The 26,274-nt window shown below is 39.3% G+C and overlaps 2 protein-coding genes across 2 annotated transcripts; both read left to right on the top strand.

Annotated features, from left to right (window-relative positions):
* The first annotated feature begins 1,250 nt into the window (after nucleotides 1–1,250).
* On the top strand, nucleotides 1,251–4,589 carry LOC144656977 (thrombomodulin-like). Its single transcript, XM_078517242.1, has 4 exons — nucleotides 1,251–1,364; nucleotides 2,456–2,584; nucleotides 3,236–3,340; nucleotides 4,005–4,589. Exons 1-4 carry the CDS (start codon nucleotides 1,340–1,342, stop codon nucleotides 4,097–4,099), a joined length of 354 nt encoding a protein of 117 aa, XP_078373368.1. The 5' UTR covers nucleotides 1,251–1,339; the 3' UTR covers nucleotides 4,100–4,589.
* Nucleotides 4,590–5,830: 1,241 nt separating this feature from the next.
* Nucleotides 5,831–24,733, top strand: LOC144657668 (uncharacterized). Its single transcript, XM_078518021.1, has 12 exons — nucleotides 5,831–5,976; nucleotides 8,547–8,654; nucleotides 10,941–11,096; nucleotides 15,106–15,270; nucleotides 17,700–17,810; nucleotides 18,685–18,795; nucleotides 19,989–20,180; nucleotides 20,953–21,087; nucleotides 21,753–21,881; nucleotides 22,307–22,438; nucleotides 23,901–23,999; nucleotides 24,517–24,733. The coding sequence occupies exons 1-12, from the start codon at nucleotides 5,895–5,897 to the stop codon at nucleotides 24,612–24,614; spliced, it is 1,518 nt and encodes a 505-aa protein (XP_078374147.1). The 5' UTR covers nucleotides 5,831–5,894; the 3' UTR covers nucleotides 24,615–24,733.
* The last annotated feature ends 1,541 nt before the right edge of the window (nucleotides 24,734–26,274 follow it).

Genomic DNA, 26,274 nt, shown 5'->3' with positions numbered 1-26,274 from the left:
TGGTAACCACGACCCGGGTTCGATCTTCTTGGTTCAACTTTTCAGGTTAAGTGTGATGATACTCATGTGACAGATCTCACAGGTCAGAACAATGCGGTAATGCTTCCATGAATTAAACTAATGACATTTCATTTTCTTGAGAAGTTCTGATTAATGAATGGCTCGTGAAGTCATGATCTTCTAGACATCCTCGATTCTTAAAACTCTCATCATATGTCTGACTGCTTGTGGACGTTGTATTGATTTTTTATGGAGAATTGTTTTGATGATTACATTTAGGATTTAAAGCTGATTTCCGTCCGTACTGCGCGACTCGGGGTTGTTTTCGTTTTGTTGTTCGTTGCCTTCACTTCGGTGACAGCTCTGGGTCCGCCCGTTCGTTTGTGTTCGATTTCCGATGGCTGAAACGTTGGTTGATGCGTCAGGTCCTCTCTTGTCTGCGTCTGGCGTTTATGGAGGTAGGTCGCGGTTTGGCGCCTCGGGTGGGCTCACAAACATTCGCCGAGATGCCAGTCGGACTGGAATTCATCTTTAAACGTTAATTAGCCAATTTATCGATGTGCGTCCGAATAAACAAAAGCAAGGGGGAACATATTCTCTATTTGTGTAGAATTAGTTAAAGATCAAATTTACTGATCATGAGTGAGAAGAAAAATACACACACAAACATAAGCTCACGTAAGACTTGATCTCTTCGAATTCTTCCTCTTTTAGAGCTCTAACTTTTTAATAACTTTCCCGAGGAAAGTTAAAGCTAACCGTAAAAATTTTGAAAATTCTCCAACTGGGGTGATTTTCCAATCAATTTCAACAAAAATTTGGTTTGGCTTATATTTCAATAATTTCATGTCAGTCGGTTCAATTTGTATTTATAGTGAGATATTCTACTTTAAGGTTATTATTGTTAGCGGCTACTAATTTTAGCGATTTTAGCGAGTTGGGCCAAAATCGCTAAATTTAGTACTCGCTAAAATTTGTCTCGACCAAATTTAATAAACGTTAAATTAATACCCCCGCCTGCCAGAGGAATACAAAATTAAATATAGTGGCCCTGTTCAACTATATAACAACATCAGAAGGGAGGGCAACAATTAAGAAGGGTTGGGAGAGAGCTGGGATCGCTGGCATCGTGAAGAAAATGACTGATTTCCCTGACTAAAATTAGTAGTCGCTAAAAATAGTAGCCTTAAGGTATGACATACTGACAATGCGAGCACACTTTCTGTTTTCTCTCCCCACAGATGTCGATGAATGCAGTAATGCTGGAATTTGTCCAGAGAACTCCGTCTGTAAAAACTCGGAGGGTAGCTACAAGTGCGAATGCAATAGTGGATACCGAATGGGTGACAATAATATCTGCGAGGGTAAGTAAATTCTGATTTCTGCTTTCAGCGTAACATCCCACAAAATGGCTTTAAAATAACCTTATTCTGTAGACCGTGCACTGGCGGCGTCTTCATTTGAGCAACAATAAATATACATTATAAGCCTCACATGAACGTAAAAAGTCCTTTGTCTAGAAACAACCACAGGAGGCAAAGGATATACTGGTATGCAAATTTTGGGCGCCAAAATTAATGTAAGTTATGTTTGAGAAAGTATTTTAGGCCTCCTCCAATTAATTCGATCGGCTTAAGGCGAAAAGTTGTCAATATCATTCCGTGTTTTATTTTTGCGTTTTGTGGCATTTGGAACTCAATGGCTGCGGTCACATCTACGACGTAACTAAAGTTTAACTATAGTTAATCCATGCTGATCGCCAGTTTATACCAGTGATCTAATGATCACTGATTGGCCCTTCAGGATAAATAAAGTTTTTATTATTAGGTCACGTGACGTCATACCTAACTATAGTTAGTGCTTTCGGTCGTCTTTGTGGTCACATCAGTGCAGTTAACAATAGTTAGTTCTGATTAGCTTTTGAATAATTTCGTATTTAAATTAGTTCATGGCAGCCCTTGTTGTTGTTCTGCGTCTAGTTGTTCCTTTTAATATTTTTTTCTATTTTTGCACGGCATCTCGGCGTTGAAGAAAATAAAATGAAGTAAGAATGCTAGAACCCGAAGAATTCAAGCTTTATTTTTGCTAACACTGGTGATATGTAATTTCTTGGCATGTTGTTTTTTCTTTTTTCCTTCCCTTCACGCTTTGTTTTGCATATTTACGTTAATCTCGCACGTGCGAAAATAATTGTCGCATTTGGTTTTTCGTTTGTTAACTAAAGACTAACCCATGAACCTTGCTTGGGTATAACTATAGTTAGTCTGTATTGTTTTGGATCAGCGAGGCGTAAATTTCTAACTATAGTTAGGGTGAACGGAGAAGCGGTCACATTACCGAAATAGCTAACTATAGTTAACGCCGTCTTAACTATAGTTAGTAGTCTAGATGTGACCGATGCCATTGTTTTGAATTTTGTAAGTTTTGTAACGAGATGAACTGATTTTCATTTCAGATGAGGACGAATGTACTGAAATGGCGGATCCATGCGGTGCTGGTGAAACATGTGTGAACGAGCAGGGGTCGTATTCTTGTGATTGTGATGCAGGATATGTGAAGAAGGGCAACGCATGCGTAAAAAAGGGTAAGCTTTGATGAAATAACTGACAATTTGCACTGCAAATGAACTCCTACACAAGACATACACACATTCTTTTTAAAAATACATTTTGCTAGCGTGTCTCTCTCCTCCGCAGAAGCCTCTTTCGTGTTTTGTACGGGCTGGGAAATGGGGACAGGTGAAAAGTAAGCGCGCGGAGCCTGGAGAGAATTGAAATGAAAGCGCGCCCCGCGCTACCCCTATTTTTCATTTTTCGCCTTGTTCCCCCCCCCCCCCCGTGTTTTTCGCCTTCCCCCACTAAAGGAGCCTCTGCGGAGGAGAGAGCAAGCGTGTAGCTTTCACGATCACTTATGCATTATAAATTGAGACAGAGTTTGCTGGTTTGCAATAGGCACGTGCTTTGTCGTTAATAACTACCCGTGCAGAATATGGAAGGCTTGAAAATTACACATAGCCTTTTTATTGACCGTAATGATTCGATTTAGCACCCTCTTGTTTCCGCATATATAATATAGATACCACCGTTTGGGAAATTGTATTGTATCTTTATATAGTATAATAGTAGTTTATTGTGTTCTCCCAGACCATGATTCCCATGAGTGCTAACATAGCCAATAAGGATGTGGGCTAGCATTACTTTTCAAAGTGAGTTATACAATTTACCTTATTTCTTAGTTGAATGTAACTGCAAGAAAAACGAAAAATGCCAACAAGGAAAATGTATCTGCAAAAAAGGATACAGGAAGGATAAACGGGGACACTGTCATCATGTGCAAAAAAGTGAGTACCATGTTAAAAATACGAGTGAGAAAAAAAGCGAGCAGCCTTTAATTTGGCATAACTACTTTAAAAGTACTTTTAAATCCAGTTTAGCACAATACCTTTATCATTATCTTTTCTAATAAAGGGACTCTTCATCAAATAGCCGTCATCCAAGGAATTACAAATAACTAATTTTTGTCTGTATGTTCTTATATGAAGGAAGTCTTATTCTAACACAACATACATTCCGGGCTCGGGTAGTCTCAACAAACAAAAATTCTCACATTTCACTGCGAAATCGAAGATTATGTTAAGGTCATGAACGCATGCGTGCTCGTAAAGAACGGGTTACCATCTGGGAAAAGAAAACATTCTAATGACATGTTTTTATGTAAAGTACTTCACAAAGTTTGCTTACAGGTCGGTTCTGTGTCAGAATCATTCAAATATGCATTCATTTTTAAACATGATCGGTCAGACAGTAAGTTGTAATGTCAGCGGCTAGTCCTGATGCGCACGCTCGGCAAGTAGGAGAACACGAAAGTTGTGCGAGTTCTCATCCGCGACCCATGTTTACAAACTCTCGAATTACGCAGTTAGCGATAGCGGGTTAATTCTTAATATTATGAGGTATATCTAAATTGTTTTATAATTCTCTTTCCTTCTTTTTTTTTAATTTTAGGCTATTTAGCTGGTTCTGGCGATTCGATACGTGTCAGCAGTTACCTCAGCGCCCTCATTCTTGGAATGCTTGGGCGCCTGGCCTTCACCGCATAAATGGAACCGCGCCTGCCGCTTGCTTTGCTGTTGCTTTCTCAAACTTTTTTTTTTATTCATCAAACCCGTATCTGGAAAACTTGTCAGTATTTGAAGACTGTAAACCATTTATTTGATTATATGTATTAGCAGGGATTAAGAAAACTAAGCCTTTTTTATTGAAACACTTTCATTGATAAGATTTTTTTATCTGAATACCAACGCATTATACATGTCTGTCGATTTTTAAGCTCAACAGTTTTTTACCTCATTACGTTTATGACTATGTTGGTAAACCTCATAATACATACGAAAAAGCCTTTAAATATTTAAAAGAAAACTTCCACATATCTAAGATAAGGCCTTTTTGTGACATATAATTTTTATGTTTCATAAGCAATTTGTATACCGTATATATCTTGCACTGTAAACCGAGATCTGATATTTTTCTTGTTCACACTTACTTCTGTTCATGGTTGTTCAATAAACTCGCTTTGCTTTGCTTTGCAAATATTTTTTGTGTCTTACTATATTTACGGGTTATGTTGTTTGGAACCCTTAGGAGTGTGATTCGAAGGATTGGTTTGAATGGGTTTAAGTGTTTACTGTTATTTTCCCATACTTTTTAGTTTTTGCTGTTAAATACCCGATTCCCTCTAGCCTCCGTGTCCGGGCGCGGCTGGTCGTGTCCCGCCGGATTGCCAATTTGTTAGAGCTTTAGGTGGTTTTCACTGTAACGCCACTGTCACGCCGAGAAAAAATAATCCAAAACTATTGAGTCAAACAAATCAAGAATATTACAGGCTGTAGAAAACTACTAAAAAAACTTTTTGCTTAAGGGGAAAAAAAAACGCCCCGCCAAAAACGGCTGAATAGGGTTAGTCTCAGGTCAGTATGTTGTTCCATACTCGAGTTATCCGTCAAAATATTTCACGCAAATTTAGAGAGCACAGTATGGAAATAAAACTCCCTGCTGGAGTCCAACTGGTTGGACTCCAACATGGCCGCCGGAAATCAATGAAAACATCTGGCATTAAAGCTCTTAAGTTTGCAGTGATAGGAGTATGCCTCCCCTTTGCAAGACCTCCTCAATGAAGATGAAGATTTTTAACTTGATTAGCAACCTGACTTATCTTTTTGAGTGGGGGTTGGGAAAAATCGTTCGCCCCAGCAGAAATCACCAAAGTACTGCGCCATCGAAGTCCCACAGCAGTGAAATGGGCACTTGCGTAATTTCACTAGAATTGTTGCAAGATAATTTTTTTGGCTTTTCAGTGACTGATGGAAAGTGAATCTGTTGAAAATGAAGTAACCTTTTTTTCGCGCCTTTCTCGCTCTTACTCCATCTTAAGGTCATTGCCCTGTTTTGCATTGCGCATCCTTACTGCGCAGAATTTTACGCGTAATAAGCGACATGGTATTTTAGCAAAGAACAAATGAAAAAAATTACACATGCTCACTTTTTCTCGAATGGCTCCCGGTTCGCCTTGTTCTGGTGACTTGGTTGCTCGCGCATGCAGGTGACTTAAATAGAAGCCTGCTCGCACGCTACCACTAAACTTGGTTTAAAACTCTTTCGAGGGAAAATATGAATGTTTCGACCTTTTTTATCAAAGATTTTTCATTGTTTGTAGAAATGTTGGCGATGTCGCTATAATCAAACAGAACGAAACTTTATTTTGAGCCCGACGAGGAAGCCGGGTAACGTAGAAGTTAATATTGTGACGTAAATAATTTAATTCAACAGTTCTTTTTATGCAGCAATGCCAGTACTTACCAAGACTTCGATTGGGAAAAAAGGGAAAATTCACCTAGAATGGAACTTATCAAAAGACAGATTCTCACTTGGCTGGTGATCTGTTTCTTCATTGGTGGATTTTACGCCAAAAAGACTTATCGTAAGTTTTTTTATCATGTCTATTTATAGTTTGATCGTTTTGCATTGAAATATTAAATACCGGGCTATTAGCGCGCGCTTACATAACACGGAGACTTCTATATTTAACAATTATTCCACGAGCGCGCAATGGTTACATACATAAATAAATAAATAAATGGTTTATTTGATAAAACAGGTTAAAAAATAATTGGCAAGACGTTGAGTCCTGATGTGGACCTGCACTATCTAAAATAATAAATTACAATAAGATCCTATATAATATGAGCGGATGGTAGATGAGCCAGACGAGGCGCGTAGCACCGAGTTGGGATGGCTATAACGATCTCATATCCAATAAGCGAGTGGAATAATTGTTTTTATTAGAAAACGCCCAAAGAATTGCAATATTTGATCTCCCAAGCTGTTTTCATTAATTGACTTGTGTCAACTACCATATTTGTGGCCAATGGTATAGAAGCTCATATACCCTTGCCTGTTAACCAGTCAAAACGAAGGAATTGCAATATACCAATGCTAGTTTTTAATAATTGGGAGTATTTGCTTGCCATTCTGACGAATAGATTATCAATAATTTTTCACCTTTAAACTGAGTACGGGCGAATCTCCATGACAGAAAAATCAACCGACCATCACGTCGACACGGGAGAGGAACATATCGACTCAGTATCGTCTGAATAATTGTGCTTTATTTTGCTAAACGTATATCTGGAGTGGCAACCTGAAGGGAAGAGACTTTTAAAAAGTGGGACGACCTAAAACCACTTGGAGAATGACGGTGAAAAAAGAATGCAGACAAAAGGGGTGGTCCAGCTGGTCGGAAGTCAGGGGCGCAGCGCAAGACAGGGCTAGTTGGCGCCTCATGGCGCGAAGAAAACTAACTAATATCTGTTTCAGTTATCACGAGCGTGGGACAAAGCAAATATCTCAGTCCCCAAAAGGAATCTAACCCATAGCCAGGATGAAAAAAGGCTAGGGAGATAAAACGAATGGGTCCGATTGAAACGTCCCACACCGTTTTACATATAAAACGAAGCGTTTTAAGGACTTTTAACGTATACCTGCCTTCTTTCGCCCTTCCAATGACCTCCAACGGTCAGATGCACTAACACTAAACTACGGATGAGTCTTACACTGAGTTAAGCCATTTATCCAACATGCCCAGAAGGGGGGGGGGGGGGTACTCAGGATTTCAAGTGACGGGCATTATAGAAGGATTTTTTTAGGCTAGACATTTTTCGGTCATTTTCGATTCCGGGATTCTTTTGGGTAGAAAAATTTGGTAAGTATTTTTTTGGGGGTGGCTTGATTGAAGAAGGAAGTTTTAGGGTATTAAACACAATCTTAAGGTTCGTGATAGTGCCTTGGCTGCTTAGTTATAAAGTATAAACAAACGTGTTTTTCTGTGTTTTTCTTTGTGTTATATCATTCCCCCTTTCTACAAATTTAAGGGTCAAAAATTTGGCATGGGATTTTTTGGGGGTTAATGTTTGGTCTAGGGATTTTTTTGGGTTTGTTCGAAGCCCTCGGGATTTTTTTGGGTCTTGATTTTTGCCCCCATTCGATCATCCCCGTCACTTGAAATCACAAGTACCTCCCCCCCCCCCCCGGGCCTACATGTGGGTACATATATGTGTCATCCAGCGAACTGCATGCAGCTGGAATCTAGATCCGCTATGTCTTAAAGCGTTCTGTGGGGAGATGAAAAAAATAATTATAATCTCGGTAACTAATAAAATGAGAAATATGCATTTTTTGGTTGCTGCGAGTTTTGCATTCTGTTGCCCTTAAAACCGGTAACAGCAAGGCGTATGCGCAGCGTCATAATATCTGCCACAACTCATAGGTGTCGACTGTCGTGACCTTAAGCTCAGAACTAACCAAACGATCAGTTGTCGTCCATACGATTCCATGTGAATGCTGCAAAGTATATATATCGGGAAACAGGAATATTGATTTAAGAAAGGATGGAATAACATGACAGAGACATACAGCTTGCTCGTAAACAAACCTCCGCAACTTCGGAGCGTGACAACGAGACGGGGCATCTTGCTATTTGGAACTAAGTTACGTTTATTGATTGTGTTCTGAAGAAGGCAGTGGTGGGTGCTCAGACAAGTCAGTACTCGTTTCCAAAGTCTTTCTTCCTGTCCGCTGGAGACGGAAAGAAAAGAGACCCCGGAAACGAGGTTGGAGACATTATGACACACAAGCTTTCTTACAGACACTCAGACAGACAGACAGACAGACAGACAGACAGACAGACAGACAGATAGGCAGGCAGGCAGGCAGGCAGGCAAACAGACAGACAGACAGACAGACAGACAGACAGACAGACAGACAGACAGACAGGGCAGGCAGGCAGGCAGGCAGGCAGGCAGGCAGGCAGGCAGGCAGACAGACAGACAAACAGAAAGACAGACAGAGTTTTATTATCCCCATTGTCTTCTACTGGTTACTGGTAATGGTTGTACTATGGCGCATTTCCCAAAGCTTAATGCGCTTTACTATTACAGCTCGGGACAAGATCGGACATCAGCATATTACATATTATTTTCTATTCCTTTGTAGCGTGCAAAATTAATGAAGACTGCAAGGCATTGACTTATGCCTACTGTAAAAATGGGAAGTGTGGCTGCCATGGAAGGCTTGTATTGGGAGAGAAATCATGCGTGCCTGGTAGGTAACGTCATGCATACCCAGTAGATGAATTACTTACACAAATAATTGTGATTCTACATACATATACCGCTAACAGTCAATTGAATTTCATCTTGACACACTGAATAGCTACCGGGAGAAAAATTGCTGTAATCGTCATTTGGGAGGGGGGAGGGAGGAGAGGGAACAGGGTCTGCCGAAAGGGTGTTTAATTTTTTTTTTTTTAATTTGAGTGTTTATATGGATAGATGTTTTGAGTGGAAGTATACCAAAGGTAGTGAAAACTTTCATTTTGTTATTTGGTTATTATAATACCCTGTCAAACAGAGGAACATATCGGATAAACTGTTACTTATATTCATTGGGTTATTTAAAGTAGGGGCACAAAAAGGATGCGGTCCGTTAAAACCAAGTATGAGAAAGGGATACTAATATCTATGGAAGGAACGTATGCATGAAAGAATTTTCAGTTTTTATCAAAATTGTATATAAAAGGGTAAGGTCTCGGAACTCTGGCCAGCCAAACTTTGATGAATGCTTCCCGCTCTTCCAAGACAGATATTTGTTGCTATATTATAACTGGCTCGTGCAACCGTATTTCGATGTTAAAAATTTCTTCATGAACACATACACAATTGTTATTTTGTACTGAAATACCCTTTTAAACAAAGGTACAACAAAACTACTCGATTTTGATCGGTCGAGAACATCATGGCAACCCTTTATACAATGCTGCGTGCAAATGTCAGGAGGAATTAATCAATGTTTAGGGAATATCATAAAAGGACTTTGCACTTAGGCACTCGGGACTGTCATAGTACAGGCACCGATTAAGCTGTAACACTTTGTACTAGTCCGCGCGGGCTGTCGCGACTAGGGTGTCGGAAAGTAACAATCGTTGTCCACGAAACAATTCTGCCTCGCATTCCTGTCTGTCTGAGTGGCGCTCCACTCTTCTCTTCTCCGTCGTCCCTCCCACTACTTCACTCCTGATCTACTCACCTTCCTTCTTCTGCACGGAGAGTCTGTATCAGGTCGATACATCTCGGAGTACATGAGATTTACGCCGAGACACCGGTCCACGTGTCCCCTGTGCGTCCCTCGTACCCTGACAATTCCTCTCCACAGCGTGGTCTCTGAGCTTCCCCATCAGTTCGTTCTAGTCGACAGTTCCCGAGGAGGCCTCTCATCGCCCGTTCCCCGTTAATTTTGAGCAACATCCCTGTCACAACCAAAACCCGTTGTCACACAAAGCAAGACGCATTTTCAAATCTGATTGCCTGAAATTACAATGGCTGTGGTCACATCTACGACGTAACTAAAGTTTAACTTTAAATAGTAGAAACTCAGCTGTGTTCTATTGAAAATCCGCGAATCTGATTGGTTCTCCCACTGTTTTCTATTCGCTGATAGAAAACAATCGCGCGCTCGTTGCTCATTTAAAGATTAATTTTTTTCATTTTTGGCTTATAAATACGTAAAATTGTAGTTTTTTGGACCGCAGTCCTTTAAGAGTAAAACACTTAGACTACTCGTCCTCGTTTTCTATAAGCGATAGTCAACTCGGCTGCGCCTCGTTGACTATTCGCTCATAGAAAACTCGGGCTTGTAGTCTAATTATTAATTAGTCTCAAGTTACGTGACGTCATGTCAAACAAAAGTTAGAGCTTTCGGTCGTCTTTGCTGTCACATCAATGCAGTTAACTGTAGTTAGTTCTGATTAGCTTTTGGATAATTTAAAAATTAGTTAATGACAGCCCTTGCTGTTGATTTGTGTCTAATTGTTCCTCTATTTTTTTCGATTTTTGCACGGCATCTCGGCGTTGAAGAAAATAAAATGAAGTAAAGATGCTAGACGCCGAAAAATTCAAGCTTTTTTTCTAACATTTGGTGATATGTAATTTCTTGGCATGTTGTTTTTCTTTTTTTCCTTCCCTTCACGCTTTGTTTTGCATATTTATGTTCATTTTGCACGTGCGTAAAGAATTGTCGCATTCTGATTGGTTTTTCGTTTGTAAACTAAAGACTAGCCCATGAACCCTGCTTGAGTACAACTATAGTTAGTGTGTATTGTTTTGCATCAGCGAGGCGTAAAGTTTCTAACTATAGTTAGGGGGAACAGTGAAGCAGTCACATTACCGAAATAGATAACTATGCCTAGATGTGACCGCAGCCATTATTTTTGTTTAAATTCGTTAGAGTTAAAGTGATGTGACATAAAAATTAAGCTCAAGACCTTTAATAAAATGTAGAAGTATTGTGCTATTTTTTTGTAATAACCTTTTTCTCTTTTAATTTTTTCAGGACCTTTACATAAATGCAAAACTGACGCAGATTGCGATAAAAAGATAAAATTCGAAATTATACACGGAGTGGAAACACGTTACGTTCGGGGGAAATGTGAGGAAGGAAAATGCGTTTGTCAAGGAACCACGATCGGAAATGGGAGATACTGCAGAGGTATACATACATCCTTTCTAATAATACATTAGAATTACTTTGAAACATGTGATTGGTCGAGAGCATTCAGTCAATATACAGTAGCATGTGAACTTGACATGATAACCCAATATCTGCAGCAGATATTGGGTTATCATGTCAAGTTCAAAGTCCGCCTAGTTTCCAAGCCCCTAGTCCGTGTAGTGCTGTCGAACTTTTGAAAATATGGTTGAGCGATTCGCCTCCGTTTCTGAAGAGGAATTGAAAGTTTCGATCGAGAATAAAGATTCTAAAAACACCAAGAGAATAACAAAAACAAGTGTAAAAATTCTGAATGATTATGTGAGGGAGGAGAACCTGGAGGAACCACAAGATAAAACCGCTTTGGCCAATGTTGGCGCTAGAAAAAGTGATGGCAAATTGTTTGAAAACGTATAATAAAACAATTATTGAATTCGGTTTTTCGCATGATATCGTGAATTATCAAATCCTCGTGTCTGTGTTATCTACCTCAGCCTTCTGCTTCGGCAGATAACACAGACCTCGGTTTTGATAATTCACGATATCATGCTCAACGTCAACCAATAATTGCTTATTATCTTATTATCTTTCCCCATGGTATAAAGACTGACTGTGATGCAAAATAAATCGCATAGTGTATCTTCCACCACTACTGTTCGATTAGCAGCAGTAGCCGAAACGTCCCAAATAATATATTTTTAAGCCAGTATCAACTTTTAAAGCAATTTTTTTTAAAGCAAAATCGGCGAAGAAAAGTTGTAGCGATTGAAAGGTACCCCTGGGGAAAGATTCTACCAGGCCAGTTCCAAACAGCTCTCAAAATGCCGCCTCCTGATTGGGTATTAAAGTCCTTTGTATTCCCTTTGATTTAATCTGTCCAATTGGCGGCCAGGAGGTCTACAGTCCTTCTCGTGTGTTCTAATACGAATTATATACACAAAACCAGTTCACTCGCTATATCTATTTTCCGAATTTTTGCTTCAGAAGGAAAAGTTTCGGCTAGTGCCTCCCCTGTTCGAGAAAGTAGGAAGGTTTGCAGCCATGCTAGTGCTGAAACGTCGAATGCCAAGATTTGCACACAGCCACATACATTAATTGTGCATAAATATTTTTTTAGTTTATTGAAAACAATAGCCAGAACAATGAGGAGCCTTTGAAACTAAAAAGTCATTTCTTCGTTTTGCTAACTTCCCATTTTTTCGTAGTCTAAAAAATAGTTTTGGACTAAGAAAAATTTTACGATTTTTTTTTGCCAAATTTGCTTCATAAAAACGTAATGTAAAATTATTCAAGATTCAGAAAAATTAAAATAATTTTTTCTCGTTTCGCGTTCAAAATACGAAAAATCGAGTACAAGATTTGCTGCTGCGCGCGTAGCTAGTCGGCCGCTCGACACAATTGCCTGGCTCATGCCTGAAAATAGTTTCGTGTTTGGAAAAGTTTCGCTTTAGGCAGTGATTAATTTTTCTATAGAGGATCTGAACGAAATGGTAAACATGGATTTCCGCGACTTGCATATCGCATACAAGCTTAAATCCGACGTTTCATGGCGTCAAACGAACTGGCTTTGTGTATATACTTATTTATTGCGTTGGACAGTAGGAGAACGCATCCTAATCTTGTGGTGTCCTGTGGTCCCGTGGTTGTCCTGTGAACGCGCAAGCGAAAGTGGTTCTATGTGTCGTTCTATGTATGTATACATGTCGGTATGTGACAAGTTGGCCTCGATCTCATGAGATTAGACATTAGAAAGCAAATTAACTGCGTCACAGCAACGTCAACAATGACATTGAGCCACAAAGACAGCGCGCGCAAAAACAATTGATGAAGCCGATAATGGTAGGGTGTAAACAATTTTTGTGTTCGATGGTAGGAGAACAAATCTTAATCTTGTGGTGGCGTGTGGTCCCGTGGCTGTCCAGTGAAAGTCGTTCTGCATGCCGTTCTATGTATCTTGGTATGTGGCAGGTTGGCTAATTGATGACGTCACAGTTTCTTTGCGAGAGACCCTGGGAACGAGGTTGATTCAATCTAACGATCTTCTTCGGTTTGCGTTTTCGAGTTTTCCCTGTAAGTTGTCTGAAAAATAAACGTTTCAGCAGTCCTCCTTTTAACAGAATTAAAAAAAATGCTGTGCTGCCTCGTGCACTGTTGGATCACAGGGAACCCAAACGCTGTATTAGTTATTCATAATCTTAAAATAAAAATGTTCTCATTTACCTGCGTTCCTGTGTCTTTTTTCATCGGTTTGGGGGCGATTTGAATCAGAGCGAAGGCGGTTTACGTTGCCACAGGCGGCCCAAGTTCACTGCGTGAATTAATTATTTATAAAGTGTAAGCGAACGTGACTCTTGGCTTCGAGCGGTGTTGTGTTACAAAGATGCGATGCAAAAGTTAGATTAATTATATATAAAGTGTAAGCGAACGTGACTCTTGGCTTCGAGCGGTGTTGTGTTACAAAGATGCGATTTATAAGGGTTTGTATGGGAACTTGGCGATTTTGTGTTCTTTGTTGTCTGCCTGCGTCTCAGTTCGTTTTAAAGCGTTTTCGGCGAGTTGCGCTGGAACACCACCCGCTAGCGCAACTCGCCGAAAACGCTTTAAAACGACCTGAAACGTAGGCAGACAACAAAGAACACAACATGGAAACAAGGTAAGTCGATTTTATTTGTAAAATATTTAATTTTATACCTTTTGAATCAAAATCGCCAAGTTCCCATAAAAAACCCTTATAAATCGCATCTTTGTAACACAACACCGCTCGAAGCCAAGAGTCACGTTCGCTTACACTTTATAAATAATTAATCTAACTTTTGCATCGCATCTTTGTAACACAACACCGCTCGAAGCCAAGAGTCACGTTCGCTTACACTTTATAAATAATTAACCTAACTTTTTTTGTAATGCGCATTTGAACATTTACGTATGGAATTTGCGCACAACAAATTCGTAATTATTATTATTATTATTATTATTATTATTATTATTATTATTATTATTATTATTATTATTATTAATTCACGCAGTGAACTTGGGCCGCCTGTGACGTTGCGAGTCTCAAACGGTAATCAGTCTGTCGTAATGTCAATACGACGCGCCTCAAGTTTCAGTTATTATTAACTCTAGTTACTAACACCATTAACTATTAACTCTCCTCGCGGGGAGTTTCGTGTTTCAATAGTTAATGGTGTTATTAACTAGAGTTAATATTAACTGAAACTTGAGGCGCGTCGTATTGACATTACGACAGACTGATTACCGTTTGAGACTCGCAACGTAAACCGCCTTCGCTCTGATTCGAATCGCTCCCAAACCGATGAAAAAAGACACAGGAACACAGGTAAATAAGAACATTTTTATTTTAAGATTATGAATAACGAATACAGCGTTTGGGTTCCCTGTGGTTGGATTGAGATTTTTTCTCTGATAGTTTCAAGTGATGTTGGACGCGCATTTTATGTTGCACGGGCGGTCGTTTAAAATTTGTATGACGATACAAACAGTCGTGTAACTCGGTTTACGTTTGCTAGCCTTATCTTTTGTACCCATCTTGGATCGAACGCACTCCCCTAATCTCTGATTATTACTAGTATATTTACTTATTTATACTAACACACGTAACGGACTGCTGACTTGCTTGCCGCCAATTGGGCAGAATAATACAAAGAAATGCAAAGGACTTTTTTGCTCAATCAAGAGGGATCAGCTAGAGCTGTTTGGAACTGGCCTAGTAAGGTGGAACCTTTCTATCGCTCCAACTTCTCTTAGCCATTTTTTTCCCGCAGATTTGCCTGTCCTTCGCCCTCAGTAACTGCCACTGGGTCTCTTAGGATAGGCTGCTTGGTTAAAAATCAACATTGTAGTAGGGGGAGGGGGGGTAAAGGCAACAACTAGTTATCACCGAGACGGCGAAGCATCCTCCTTAAACTTAAGTCTCTTAAGTTTCAAACAACGCACTTTGAATATATGTTAAAAAACATTACTCAGTCATCATGTCTACCAATTTTAGATCCACATTCGCTGTGCAGTGAAAGTAAACGAACTGAGTTGAAGAACCATGACTGCGGTTTTTTTGGGGTATGTGTCATAGGAGCCATAATGAATTTAACCCCAAGGTGCAAATGTCAAAAGGGTTATGTGAATGCCGGTGGTACGCTGGGCGGCCGGTGTGTTGGTAAGTTTATTTTTTAAAAAGTCTGGTTAGTTTTCTGTTCCTTATTTGTTGTTGTTTTAAATCCCCCCCCCCCCCCACACACACTCACACACACACACACACACACACACACACACACACACACACAGCACCTTGCTAGCTCACTTTCTTTGGATAAACGTTTCCATGTTAACTAAGGGTGCGTTTTTTGGGGAGAATCCAAGGGATTATTGAACCCAGATCACAGGCCGGGATACTTCGTTCCCAAAGAAACGAAAAATGAATTTTTTTTGCCATAACAACCCTGTAAACACTGTTCGCACAGATCATAAAATATCAGTACACAATTGTTTTTTGTCGAATGTATTCGAGCTAAAATCATTTCATCATACAAAAGCCTTCACTAGACATGGGCACCCAACAGTCGGTTTCGGTGAATATCTCAGTTCGGAAGACCTTTAATCGCCTACGATTTTCGGATTAAAGTGTGATGAAAAACTGGAGATTTCTTTAGCTCAAACTTTCGTGACATGGGAAAAGTAATGCCTGTTGTTTTCGGAGAGAGAAAACTGTCGTTTTGGGCACGTACGAAAAAAGGCCAGCTACTCGTAAATTCGGATAATAATATTTCGTTCCCTAAAATTTTCTGAAGTTCGAAAGTTCACCTAGCGTATCCGAAAAGAAACACTTCACTTAGCGTTTTAAAATAAGGCTTTAAAACGCATAAAAAGGACACTTATAACGTACAAAAGGTGTTCCGACACCTATAGTAAAATTTTCTCGTTGGGTGCCCCTGACTAGAATCACACTTCGAAGTATTTCATTTTTAGCCTGAAGCATAATGTGACGAGAACGCATCTGAAAGCTAATAACTCTGTGACGAGTTAACACACAGTGACAGTTCTAGAAACTCTGCATCCAGTTTAAAATGATACTTCACACTCATCACGCTGTCGTTGCCTTTTATAATAAATCCTTTTGCATGTTAGTCGCAATAGACGCTTAAAAACTTGTCGTATGACCACAGGGAGCCCAGGCTCACACTCTGACAACTCGGTCAAAATGGCGGCGTCAAAATTATAAGGATTTGTATGAAACTTTAGAGGAAAACATTTTATCGTACGAAATGTAATAAACCGCTAGTAAAGTTCACATTTCACATCATATGTTGTCTACGCGACGTTTCTTGACTGTTCTAAAGCATTTAAACCCTATTTAACCGATATTTTTAATTTTAGTTTACTCTTACATAAATATTTAAGGGTGCACACTTCCGACGCTAGATAAACAACACTGTTCGACAAAAATGAGCCAAAACTTGCCTTTAATTTGGTCCACTCACTCCAAAACCTCGCATGGGAATAGTTCGAAGACCATTCTTTTACTGCAGCAAACTTTTGATTCGCCTGCCTCTCTTCGCGGTTTAAGAATACGGGAAAAATAACCATGGTCTGCAAACTTTTAGCTTTCTGAACCAGAGAGAGTCGACGCATTTTTAATTAGCCTTGCCTTTCACGTTCAGCCTCACGCTATGATTGGGCGATAGTTGTCAGTGCGACGATACTTTTTGATATAAGTAAAGAAACGCAATATCCGGTTTTGGATACAAGAATCCGGATTGGATTTTCCCAAAGAAATTAACGCACTCTTAGTTATAGTTTCTTCCTCGCAAAAAATTGTACTTCAGATAGAAATAGACAATAAAAAAGTTTGCAAGTAGACCGCAGATCAAAACATTTCATAAGGTTTCCTTACGATAAAATCATTATTACGAGTTTTGCAGTCCTTTTCTGGTTAGTTCATTTCAATACAGCCGTGTATGCATAAAGTGATGTGTTATAATTGTTATATGATATGATTTCTCAGTAAAGGACTTTTAATATCGAGTCTCACGGCCTTCACGATGTAAGATCCCTACTGTTATAAACAACCCGTTAGTATTTTCTCAAGGATTTGTTTTATAACCGGGATTTCCAAGTACCAATAAATGTGTGATAATATGAGTCAGTAGATTGTAGTGCTATGAATGAGCGTAAACCGTATCAGTTTGTTCTGAGTGAAATGCTTGCAAGGAGCGGATACTACAATGAATAGTTATAAGAAACACACTTCCGCAACATTTGTATCTAGATCGTCTCGAAGTTCTTTTTGAAATAGCCCGTCTCGGATATGATCATTAACTTCTATACTGAGGTCCGTAAGCTAGCTTTTATATTTAGTTTTTATATCTGCTGAAAATGGCTGGTTAAAATATTTCACAACGCTGCTCTCCTTATTGACATGCTCAACCTAGTCAAAGCAATTTTATTTTTTTGTAACTACTCAACTCGTTTAGTTTATTTCTATTCTGGGTAGTTTTTTTTGCCTATTCTAGTTAATTAATTTTGTGCTATAATTATTTCTGTTTATTTTGGAAAAATAAAATGGTCGCTGTTGTTGTATTTATTCAGAGTGCGACAGCAATAAGGACTGCAAAATGAAGTATCATTCGAAGTGTGTCAAAGGAGAATGCAAGTGCAAAGACGAGCTGAAAAGGCACGAAGGAAAGACTTGCAAACGAGGTGGGGATATTTGAAAAAGCATCAACCACGCTCTTTTGTTATAGAGGTAGCACGCAAGGCACTTACAATGTAGAGAAATGCAACAGATTCGGCAGACGAATGCTTTTGTCTACGAGTGCGCTCTTTTTGTCTAGCCACCTTTTTCTACGATTCCAATACTCTAACAGCGTAGAACACTGTCATTTTTTTCTATCTAGATCGATATCTATCTTCTAAACAAGCAGCAGACATACATTCTGAGAAATTTTAATCTGTTTGCAAAATATTTTTTCTTATTTATATGGTAAAATAGAATGAGACGAGCGTCAGTAAAATAAACCTATAACACTTTTGCACCTCCGCGCACTCGGATGACAGAATTTTGTGTGACAACACTGAAGAGTTAATCAGTGGCATAAATCGCGTTTTTTAGAAAAAGTTTTTGTTAATGGAGGAGTACGTTTCAAAGTTATATAGGTGGACAGTAATGATTTAAAGCATGTTTTGCACTTTCATGTTCGATGCTACGACCCCAAAGCAAAGACGCTCTAAATATTGCATCAAATGAACACCAGATCATTGCTCACAAGAAACTAACATCTTCTTGACTCAGGCTTGTTACTATATATAGCAACAATATCAATTGTAAAAAAAACAGAGTATAACTGATTGTAATAAGTAAGAGTTTTTTTAATATCTCTGAAATCTAAACGTCCCATTCCAGACAGGCAAAAAATATTGCTGAGTCGTTTTAACTCTTTTTTTCAAGCGCCTTTACATTCGTGCAAGACTTCGAGTGATTGTCATCCAAAAGCAGATTGCTTTCGGGGAGAGTGTCATTTTAAGGGAAGACAGGCAAAAAATAATACTGAGTTGTTTTAATTCTTTTTTTAAGCGCCTTTACATTCGTGCAAGACTTCGAGTGATTGTCATCCAAAAGCAGATTGCTTTCGGGGAGAGTGTCATTGTAGAGGAAGAACAACAGGAAACGGGGATTACTGCAGAGGTAAGATTTTGACAAAACTTGTAAATCAAATGTCTAAAATTTATGTATATTTACTTCTTCATAATTAAATACCACTTATTCAAAGTTCCAGTGCGTGTTGCGTGTTGCGTTGGCTAAGCTCTGTTTGCTAGGAAAAAACAAAACTTCCCACTTCGGGATCTTTTTGGCCACAGGTGTGGCCATTTATTTACATAACAGCGACTGAAAGATCACATTCCAAAAAAAACAAAACAAAAAGTATCAACCCAGCAAAGGTGAGGGGAAAACTGCCATACTACCAAAAAGTGTAACCGAAAACAGGGCGTGGAGGGAGGGGGAATGGTATTCGCATGCTGAAGACTTCAAGCGAAAGAGAATTGAACACGCTTGCCTCGATTCTAAGTAAGGATAAATAAAAATAAATAAATATCTTAATTGACCACTCCCAAATGGGGCATTTCAGGGCCAATGTAAATTAACTCTGAAACAAATATTGTAAATGAACATAACATGATTAAGAATCCCAACTGGTAGGAGGCAGACCAGTTGGCTATTTACAAGCATAGCCGAGGAGTTGAATTCGGGGCTACCGAAGCTGAGAGATGCATACGTTACAAGCTACATAAAACTGTTTATTTCGAGAAATAAACATTTAAGGCTATTTATTTCGAGAAATAAATAGCCTTAAATGTACCAAAGGTTTAGTTTAGTCGGCCATCATTGATAGTCCATCTTTGCTGTGACCTTGTAAAACAATTGTATTTCTCGCCTGTTCCTCTGGCACAGAAAAGAAGTTTATTGGTCTAGATCTCAGTGTGGAAGTACATAATATGTAGAATTAATAATGAATGTAGGGCACTTGACAAAGATAAAGTAGAAAAATTGGTGTATTGATTCGTAGAAGATGCTCAGTGAAAAAGACGACAACCTCGATTTACAAAGGACGCCAACCCCTATCTTAATCAGCCTCATTTGGTTGCCGGTTTGCAAGTTTTAAAGTTTCGACCACAATGCGGCGGTTGAAAAAACCTCGTGACACATTAAAATGAGCCTTTATTTAATTATTTGATCGTCACAAAGTGCAAGGCGGCGAGGCATGCAATCCATTTCGGTTAGCCTCATGAATGGAGTAGGGATTTCTGCCTCGCATGCCTCGCTGCCTTACCTCGCACGCCTCGCACATTTGTAAGACTCTTTTCTCCATCTTTACACAGATTCCATGTCATGTCCTGCAGCCGCAGAAAGCAAGTGTCACGAAACTTCTATCTGTGTTCTGGACCCGTTGTTACCAATCGGCGCCGACAAACCAGAATGCAAATGTCGTGACGGTTATCAAAAGTTAGAAGCATCTGGAAGCAATGGACCGATTACAGATGCAACGAATAGGAATGACACAAAGTGTGAAGGTATATTTTTTCTATAGAAACAACGTTCGATTTCTTGTCGCTCTGTTTGTTGACACGAAAAAACAATTTTGAAAAATCAGTTTATTTTTTTTTTAAAATCACTCATAATTTTTTTATGTGTAATTCTTGGTGCTTTGTTGCTGCTTTTGCAGTCAACATTTCCAACATCAAACTGTTAACTTTCCATGCTGATTGGTATACATTTGGATACGCGGTGGCCTCATGGTAAGCTCGCTGGACTCCGGATCTAGCGGCTCGGGTTCGAGCTCTTGCCTGGGCCAATGATGGTGTTGTTTTCTTGGGCAGGACATTTTATTGTCATAGTGCTACTCTTCTACTCCCAGGTGTATAAATGGTAATAAATAAATAAATGTTTAAATGGGTGGAGGGGGGGGGATAACCCTGCGATGTACAAGCATCTAATCCAGGGGGAAGGTGATTAAATACTAAAATACTTACCAAATCGGGATGGGCCACTTGGCTCGACGCAGACCTTACCTACCTACCTACCTACCTACCTACCTACCTACCTACCATCATCAAACTGTTAACAATCCATACTGGCTGAAAAAACTTTTTCCTGCAAAGTGTCTGAGATATTGTTGTTTCGTTAAGTGTATATCTCCACGTTGATGATTCTCTCTATCCCCTTTACTGTTCTGTCAAACATATGTATTGCATTGAGTTGTAAGGAGAAATTGAACATTAGTCAGATTAGAAACAAAAGGTCAATGTAATAAAAGTCAACAAATCACTTTTTTCTTTTGTTCAGAAATGACAGATTGTACTATGCACGGTATCGTGTGTCCCAGTGGCACAATCTGTGCTCAGCTCAACGGTATTTATGACTGCACTTGTGAAACGGGTTTTAAAATTGTCATCAAAGCAGGACGAAAAACGTGCCAAGGTTAGAAACAGAGAATAATTAAGATGCAGATCATTATTTAGAAATAGCGAGAAGTACTAAGAAACAGAGAGAATAAGGCACGGATAATTTTTTAGAAAAGCGAGAAGTATATATTTAGAAACAGAGAAAACAATTAAGATACAGATAACTATTAGAAACAGCGAGAATTACTAAGAAACAGAGAGAAAAATTAAAACAATTTTTGGTTGAATTGTTCGATTTTTTAGTGTGAGTGATTTGGAACTAGAGAAAGTAATTTTTGAGTAAGAGGGAATACAAGCTAAGCTGTTACCAATCTTGAATCAAAATGAATTGATTAAAAACAAAGTGAGCTGTTAAACATAAGATAAAGTAATTGCAGAAGAATCAGTTAAAAAATAAAACCAGTCGAATAGTTAACAGGATAAGAACAAGGAAATATAGAATCGGAGCTAACTAGCACGACTAAAAAAAATGTTTAGAATTCGGGTGATAAATTGCTTATCAACTGAGTCAATATCTTACTAATATAGTGTATACTTCGAATCAGACTCAATAATTTAATATCAAACCGGGTTAGAAAATTAAGTAGTTAAGATAGTGTTTCCAGTCATTTGCAATTTGTTTTTCATAGCGAGATTTGAAAGCGCATTTTATAGTGCCGCCTATATTGTCTTTATACGCAGATATAGACGAATGCAGTGAAATAGAACCTTGCTCCTCTGACGCCGTCTGTAAAAACTCGCATGGTAGCTACGAATGCAAATGCAATGCTGGATATCGAAAAAATGCTGAAGACAAAGATTACTGTGAGGGTAAGAAGATTCTAACACGCTTTATACAGATAAGAAATATGTGAAAAACGGATAATTTTAATAGCAAGTTCATTAAAACGAGCGATGATGTTTAATTTACTTGCCATGAAATAAACAAAAAGAATAATAACTGACTTGCCTTTGCCGAGCTTGAACATTTTGCAGAACATGTTAACAATTTTTATGCTATTCTATTACTTAACAATGAGCTTTTTTTTTTAAATGCCATATATTTCTTCAAACTTATTTTTATTTGCTTTTTTGGGCCACATCATCATCATTATCATCATCATCATCGTCGTCGTCATCCTCATCATTATCATCATCATCATCATCATCATCATCATCGTTCTTTTTGCGTATTTGGGAACTATTTGTTATCGTTTAGTTAGTTATATTACGCAATGTATGGATTCTCACTATAGATTGGGACGAATGTTCTGAAATGAAGAATCCATGCGGTGTTGGGGAAAAGTGTGAAAATCAGCCAGGGACATATACTTGTATGTGCGACACAGGATATGTGAAGGCGTACAACGGAGCATGCGTTAAGTATGGTAAGTGATTATTTCTGTTCTGATTTAAGAAAACGAGGCCCCAGAATTTCCAGGGGCCAGCAACTCTCTAAGCCTCCCCCCCCCCTCCCTTCCCTCTGTGGGTTTGAGAGAGCCCAGGGGTACTGCTCGGAAGCTCTCCCATGCCCGGTCACAGCTGAGCTGTCAGAGGTCTCAAGGCTACTAAGCCCAGCCCCCAGAAAAACCAAAAGCCGGAAGCAGTCCTGGCCAGATTTCAAAGCAAAGTCCCCCCAGCCGCATTGCAATTCAACAGCTGACACAGGGCTCCCTAGGGTTGTTAGGTCAGGGCCCGGGCTACCTGCCCACGGGGTCGTTGACACTGCCCCCTGAAATTTCTCGGACTGCGCGTCGGCCTTCAAGCACGGATCCCGAAGTCCACGTTTTGTCAAATCCAGACAGATTTAGATAATCAAATATTTACGGGCAAGAACAGGCCAATTTTTAGCAGGGACGTGAATGAATTCGTTAAATCGCCGATCCAAGGATTTTCTCGCGTGTCGTTTAGACAAGGGTCTATAACTTACTGCAACGTTGTTGCTTCAAATGATTAAATATAATCTTTGAAGCGAGCATTTTTTCTCCATGGAAAACCACAATGATACTTAAGCTCAATACAACCCACTTGCGTGTCATATAGCCTGCGTGCGGCGTCTGTGTGTTTTCAGCGCGTTTAAAAGAGTGCGCGTCGCGAGGGCCGCCGGAAAAAACGAGAACGGGGCCCCTCCCCCCGTCCCCTCGCGCGCTACAAAACCTCGGACGCCTGCTACGCGGCTCGCGCCTCTAACCAGCTATGTGTTCCCAGGCCCGTAGGCAGGAGGAGTGTGATAGGTGCGTCCGCACCCTCCCAAGGGTCACAAAGTCCGATTAATCGGGGTTTAAGGGTTAAAATGACTCTTAGAACGCAGGAAATGTGGACTTAAAGTTAAACAAGTTGATTTTTCAAAATTTCCCAAAGAAGAATACCCCCGACCCCCCGAACGCTCACGCCTCTGGCCTTTGCACCCACCCATGCAAGATCCTGCCTACGGCCCTAGTTCATCCATTTTAAAATACGGACATGTGCTAAGTATAAATTGCGTGGCTCTGGAACAAAAATAGAACAACAAAGCTTCTCAACATCATGGCTCCACCATTATTTTAATACGGTACAACGCAATTGGAATGATATACCCAATGAAGTCCGCCAGGCTGAGGATCTAACCTCCTTTAGAAAGTTACTGTCCGAATCGAGCTTATCCTGAGCAGACAACTGCTGTTGTTCTTTCTGTTTACTGTAATTTTAAAGACAGCTCTGTATTGTGTTATTGATACCTTACCTTGCAAAGGTGCGTGGCTTATTATATCTTTATTAATTGTTTACCCATAATGTGAAGTTGTAATAGAATAATACGCACTTAATACCAATCGATTGAATCAGATATTTTCTAAACGTGTTTCTTTGAAGGCGAGTGTAACTGTCAAGAGAACGAAGAATGTATTGAAGGGAGGTGTAAGTGCTTGGAAGGATACAAGAGGAATAAATTGCGACACTGTGTTCATCAAAGTAAGTCATGCAGAATTTCGTGTGTTTAAAAGTCGGTATATATCAGGAGTACAAAATAAATTGCCTTCATTTAGTTATTTTTTTTTAATAGTCAAAGCTCTCCTAACGGACCCTCTGCCTCGTAAAACCGCGTTTAAACTTTCCCTTAAGAGGACGCAAAAACTTTTGAGGGGAGTGATTTCAACTTTTCACTTGTTACGTTTTTAACTTGAGCTCTCATAAGCGGACAACGAAGAGCTAAATCTAACTGCATTACATTTTGATCTACATGCATTAACGACGTTTAACGTGAGAGTTGCAAGCTTCTGTAAGGGGCTATGTATCCCTCTATCTTGGTAGTTGCCGCTTACAAGGATCATTCCAGTTACGGACGCTTTTTCTGCTCTTCGAGGGTGTCCGCTTACGGTGCCTCGACTGTATATTCCTTTTTAATCGAGACGCTACTAGGTGTGAAGACAGTGGGACTCACTAAGGGCAAAATGCTTTCTAATATCTGGTCGTTTTTTTTTATATCTAGGCACTCGTCTTCAAGGCTTGGGCTACTCTTTTCGTGCCAGTTGCTACCTAAACAGCATCATTCTTGGACTACTTGGTGGCCTGGCCTTCACGGCATAAATGAAACCACGCCTGCTGCTTGCTTTTCTATTGTTGGCAATTACGCCTTACAACATCTGTAAAAGTTAATAATGTGCACCTTCATTGTTACAAAGTACAAAAAACATCAGATTACAAAACTGACAATTCTTGATTTAACACCCTGCTTCAGGGCAAATAAAAGAAAAATCATGCATTACCAAAATAAAGGATGAAAATGCATCGCCAGGGTTTCTATTTTCAAAAAGTGGTATAATGTGTCCCTTAATAATTTTGTTTGTTTTCTGGTAACCTACTTTTAGTGTGAAACACCTGTATCTCTTAATATACATTGAGTGCATGTACCGTTTACTTGCAAGATTATATTTGATGTATTTTCTTAACATAAATTCAAATTAAATATTGCCATGGTCATCCAATAAACTCACCATTTTTTCACTTGAGCACTTTGGGAATCTTCTGACCCCCATTATTCTCACTAAATTTCGCGAGTTCTTAAATTCGCGAAAAATCAAGAGCCATATTTCGCGAGTACTTAATTTCGCGATTTTGAGAGGAAGGTACAATTGGAGTTTAATAAATTTTGCGATTTTTATCTATTCTTCAATATGAAGCTTTGACCTTCGTGTTCTAAGTCTATTCCATGTCTTTCAGGTATACGAAACGGGTAAAATTTCTTTCAAAATGGTATATAAATTAAAGTTTAAGGGGTTAGGGCTCGGGGCGGAGCCTCCCCGTATAAAATATTTTTCAGTATTACCTCCCCCCGGGGCGCGCGATCCAGATATGAACTGAATCGTGCAATCTGATTGGTCAAATATCCTCAGTAAAGATTTCTTCATCAGGTTCAGGTCGTTCCCCTGAAATCGTTTTTGTTAGTTTATGTATGCCGACACTATGAAAGAGACCAGTAAATTTCTAACTTCAGTAGAGCCCCGGTAACTCGAACTCTGAAGTGAAAAGGGAAACAGTTCGAGTTAGCGGAGTTTTTAGTTATCGGGGTCGATTGAATATATAATTAGCAAAGTTAAAAATTGATAGTTAAATGATTTTCATGCGCGTCAGTATACAGTACAGTCCAAATTAAACTTATTTCGTCAGAATTTTTTACATGATCGATATCATACATTCTTATGATAAAAGTGGAAAATTGTTGCCAAATAGGTGATTCGTCGTTGCTCTAATCAATGGGCAACCGTGGCGAGTTGCAAGAATCGAAATTCGGGTTATCGGGTAAATTTGACCCAAATTGTGATCAAAGGAAAAGAAATTTAGTTCGAGTTTGCGGTGTTTTTGAGTTCGAGTTAACAAAATAAAAATAACTGAAAATTGGGGTCAAATCCAAAGGAAATGGAAGTTAGTTCGAGTCAGCGGGGTTTTCGAGTTATCCGAGTTCGAGTTACCGAGGTTCTACTGACAGTCGAGTCGCTTGTCATCAAACGTGATTGATTCACGTAGTTTTCTCACCTTTCTCTATTTCCGATAATGGTATTTTGCTTTGTTTAAGCAAAGAAGAAATGATAAAAAGATTACACAGATCTGTGCATGTTCAAGTTTGGGTCGCCTACTACCTCTCGGACCGATTTAATTTATTTGTTCTTAAAACAATAGATAACTGGTGACAACAATGCCCCTAGCCCTGAATAACAATAGAGGTAGTGTTTACAGCGGGCAAATGAAA

The sequence above is a fragment of the Oculina patagonica genome, chromosome 6 (assembly GCF_052425735.1).
Source record: "Oculina patagonica isolate OP01 chromosome 6, crgOcupat, whole genome shotgun sequence".
In the NCBI taxonomy this organism is placed as follows: Eukaryota; Metazoa; Cnidaria; class Anthozoa; order Scleractinia; family Oculinidae; genus Oculina; species Oculina patagonica.
The sequence above is the reverse complement of the archived record's forward strand: the minus strand, read 5'-3'. Positions and strand labels throughout refer to the sequence as shown.

Bases quoted from the DNA above. Each gene is read 5' to 3' on its own strand.
- LOC144656977 (XM_078517242.1), top strand. From the start codon at position 1,340: ATGGGTGACAATAATATCTGCGAGG. The intron at 1,365-2,455 runs GTAAGTAAATTC...TTTTCATTTCAG, and splicing joins TGACAATAATATCTGCGAGG to ATGAGGACGAATGTACTGAA. The intron at 2,585-3,235 runs GTAAGCTTTGAT...CTTATTTCTTAG, and splicing joins CAACGCATGCGTAAAAAAGG to TTGAATGTAACTGCAAGAAA.
- LOC144657668 (XM_078518021.1), top strand. From the start codon at position 5,895: ATGGAACTTATCAAAAGACAGATTCTCACTTGGCTGGTGATCTGTTTC. The intron at 15,271-17,699 runs GTAAGTTTATTT...GTATTTATTCAG, and splicing joins GCTGGGCGGCCGGTGTGTTG to AGTGCGACAGCAATAAGGAC. The intron at 22,439-23,900 runs GTAAGTGATTAT...GTTTCTTTGAAG, and splicing joins CGGAGCATGCGTTAAGTATG to GCGAGTGTAACTGTCAAGAG.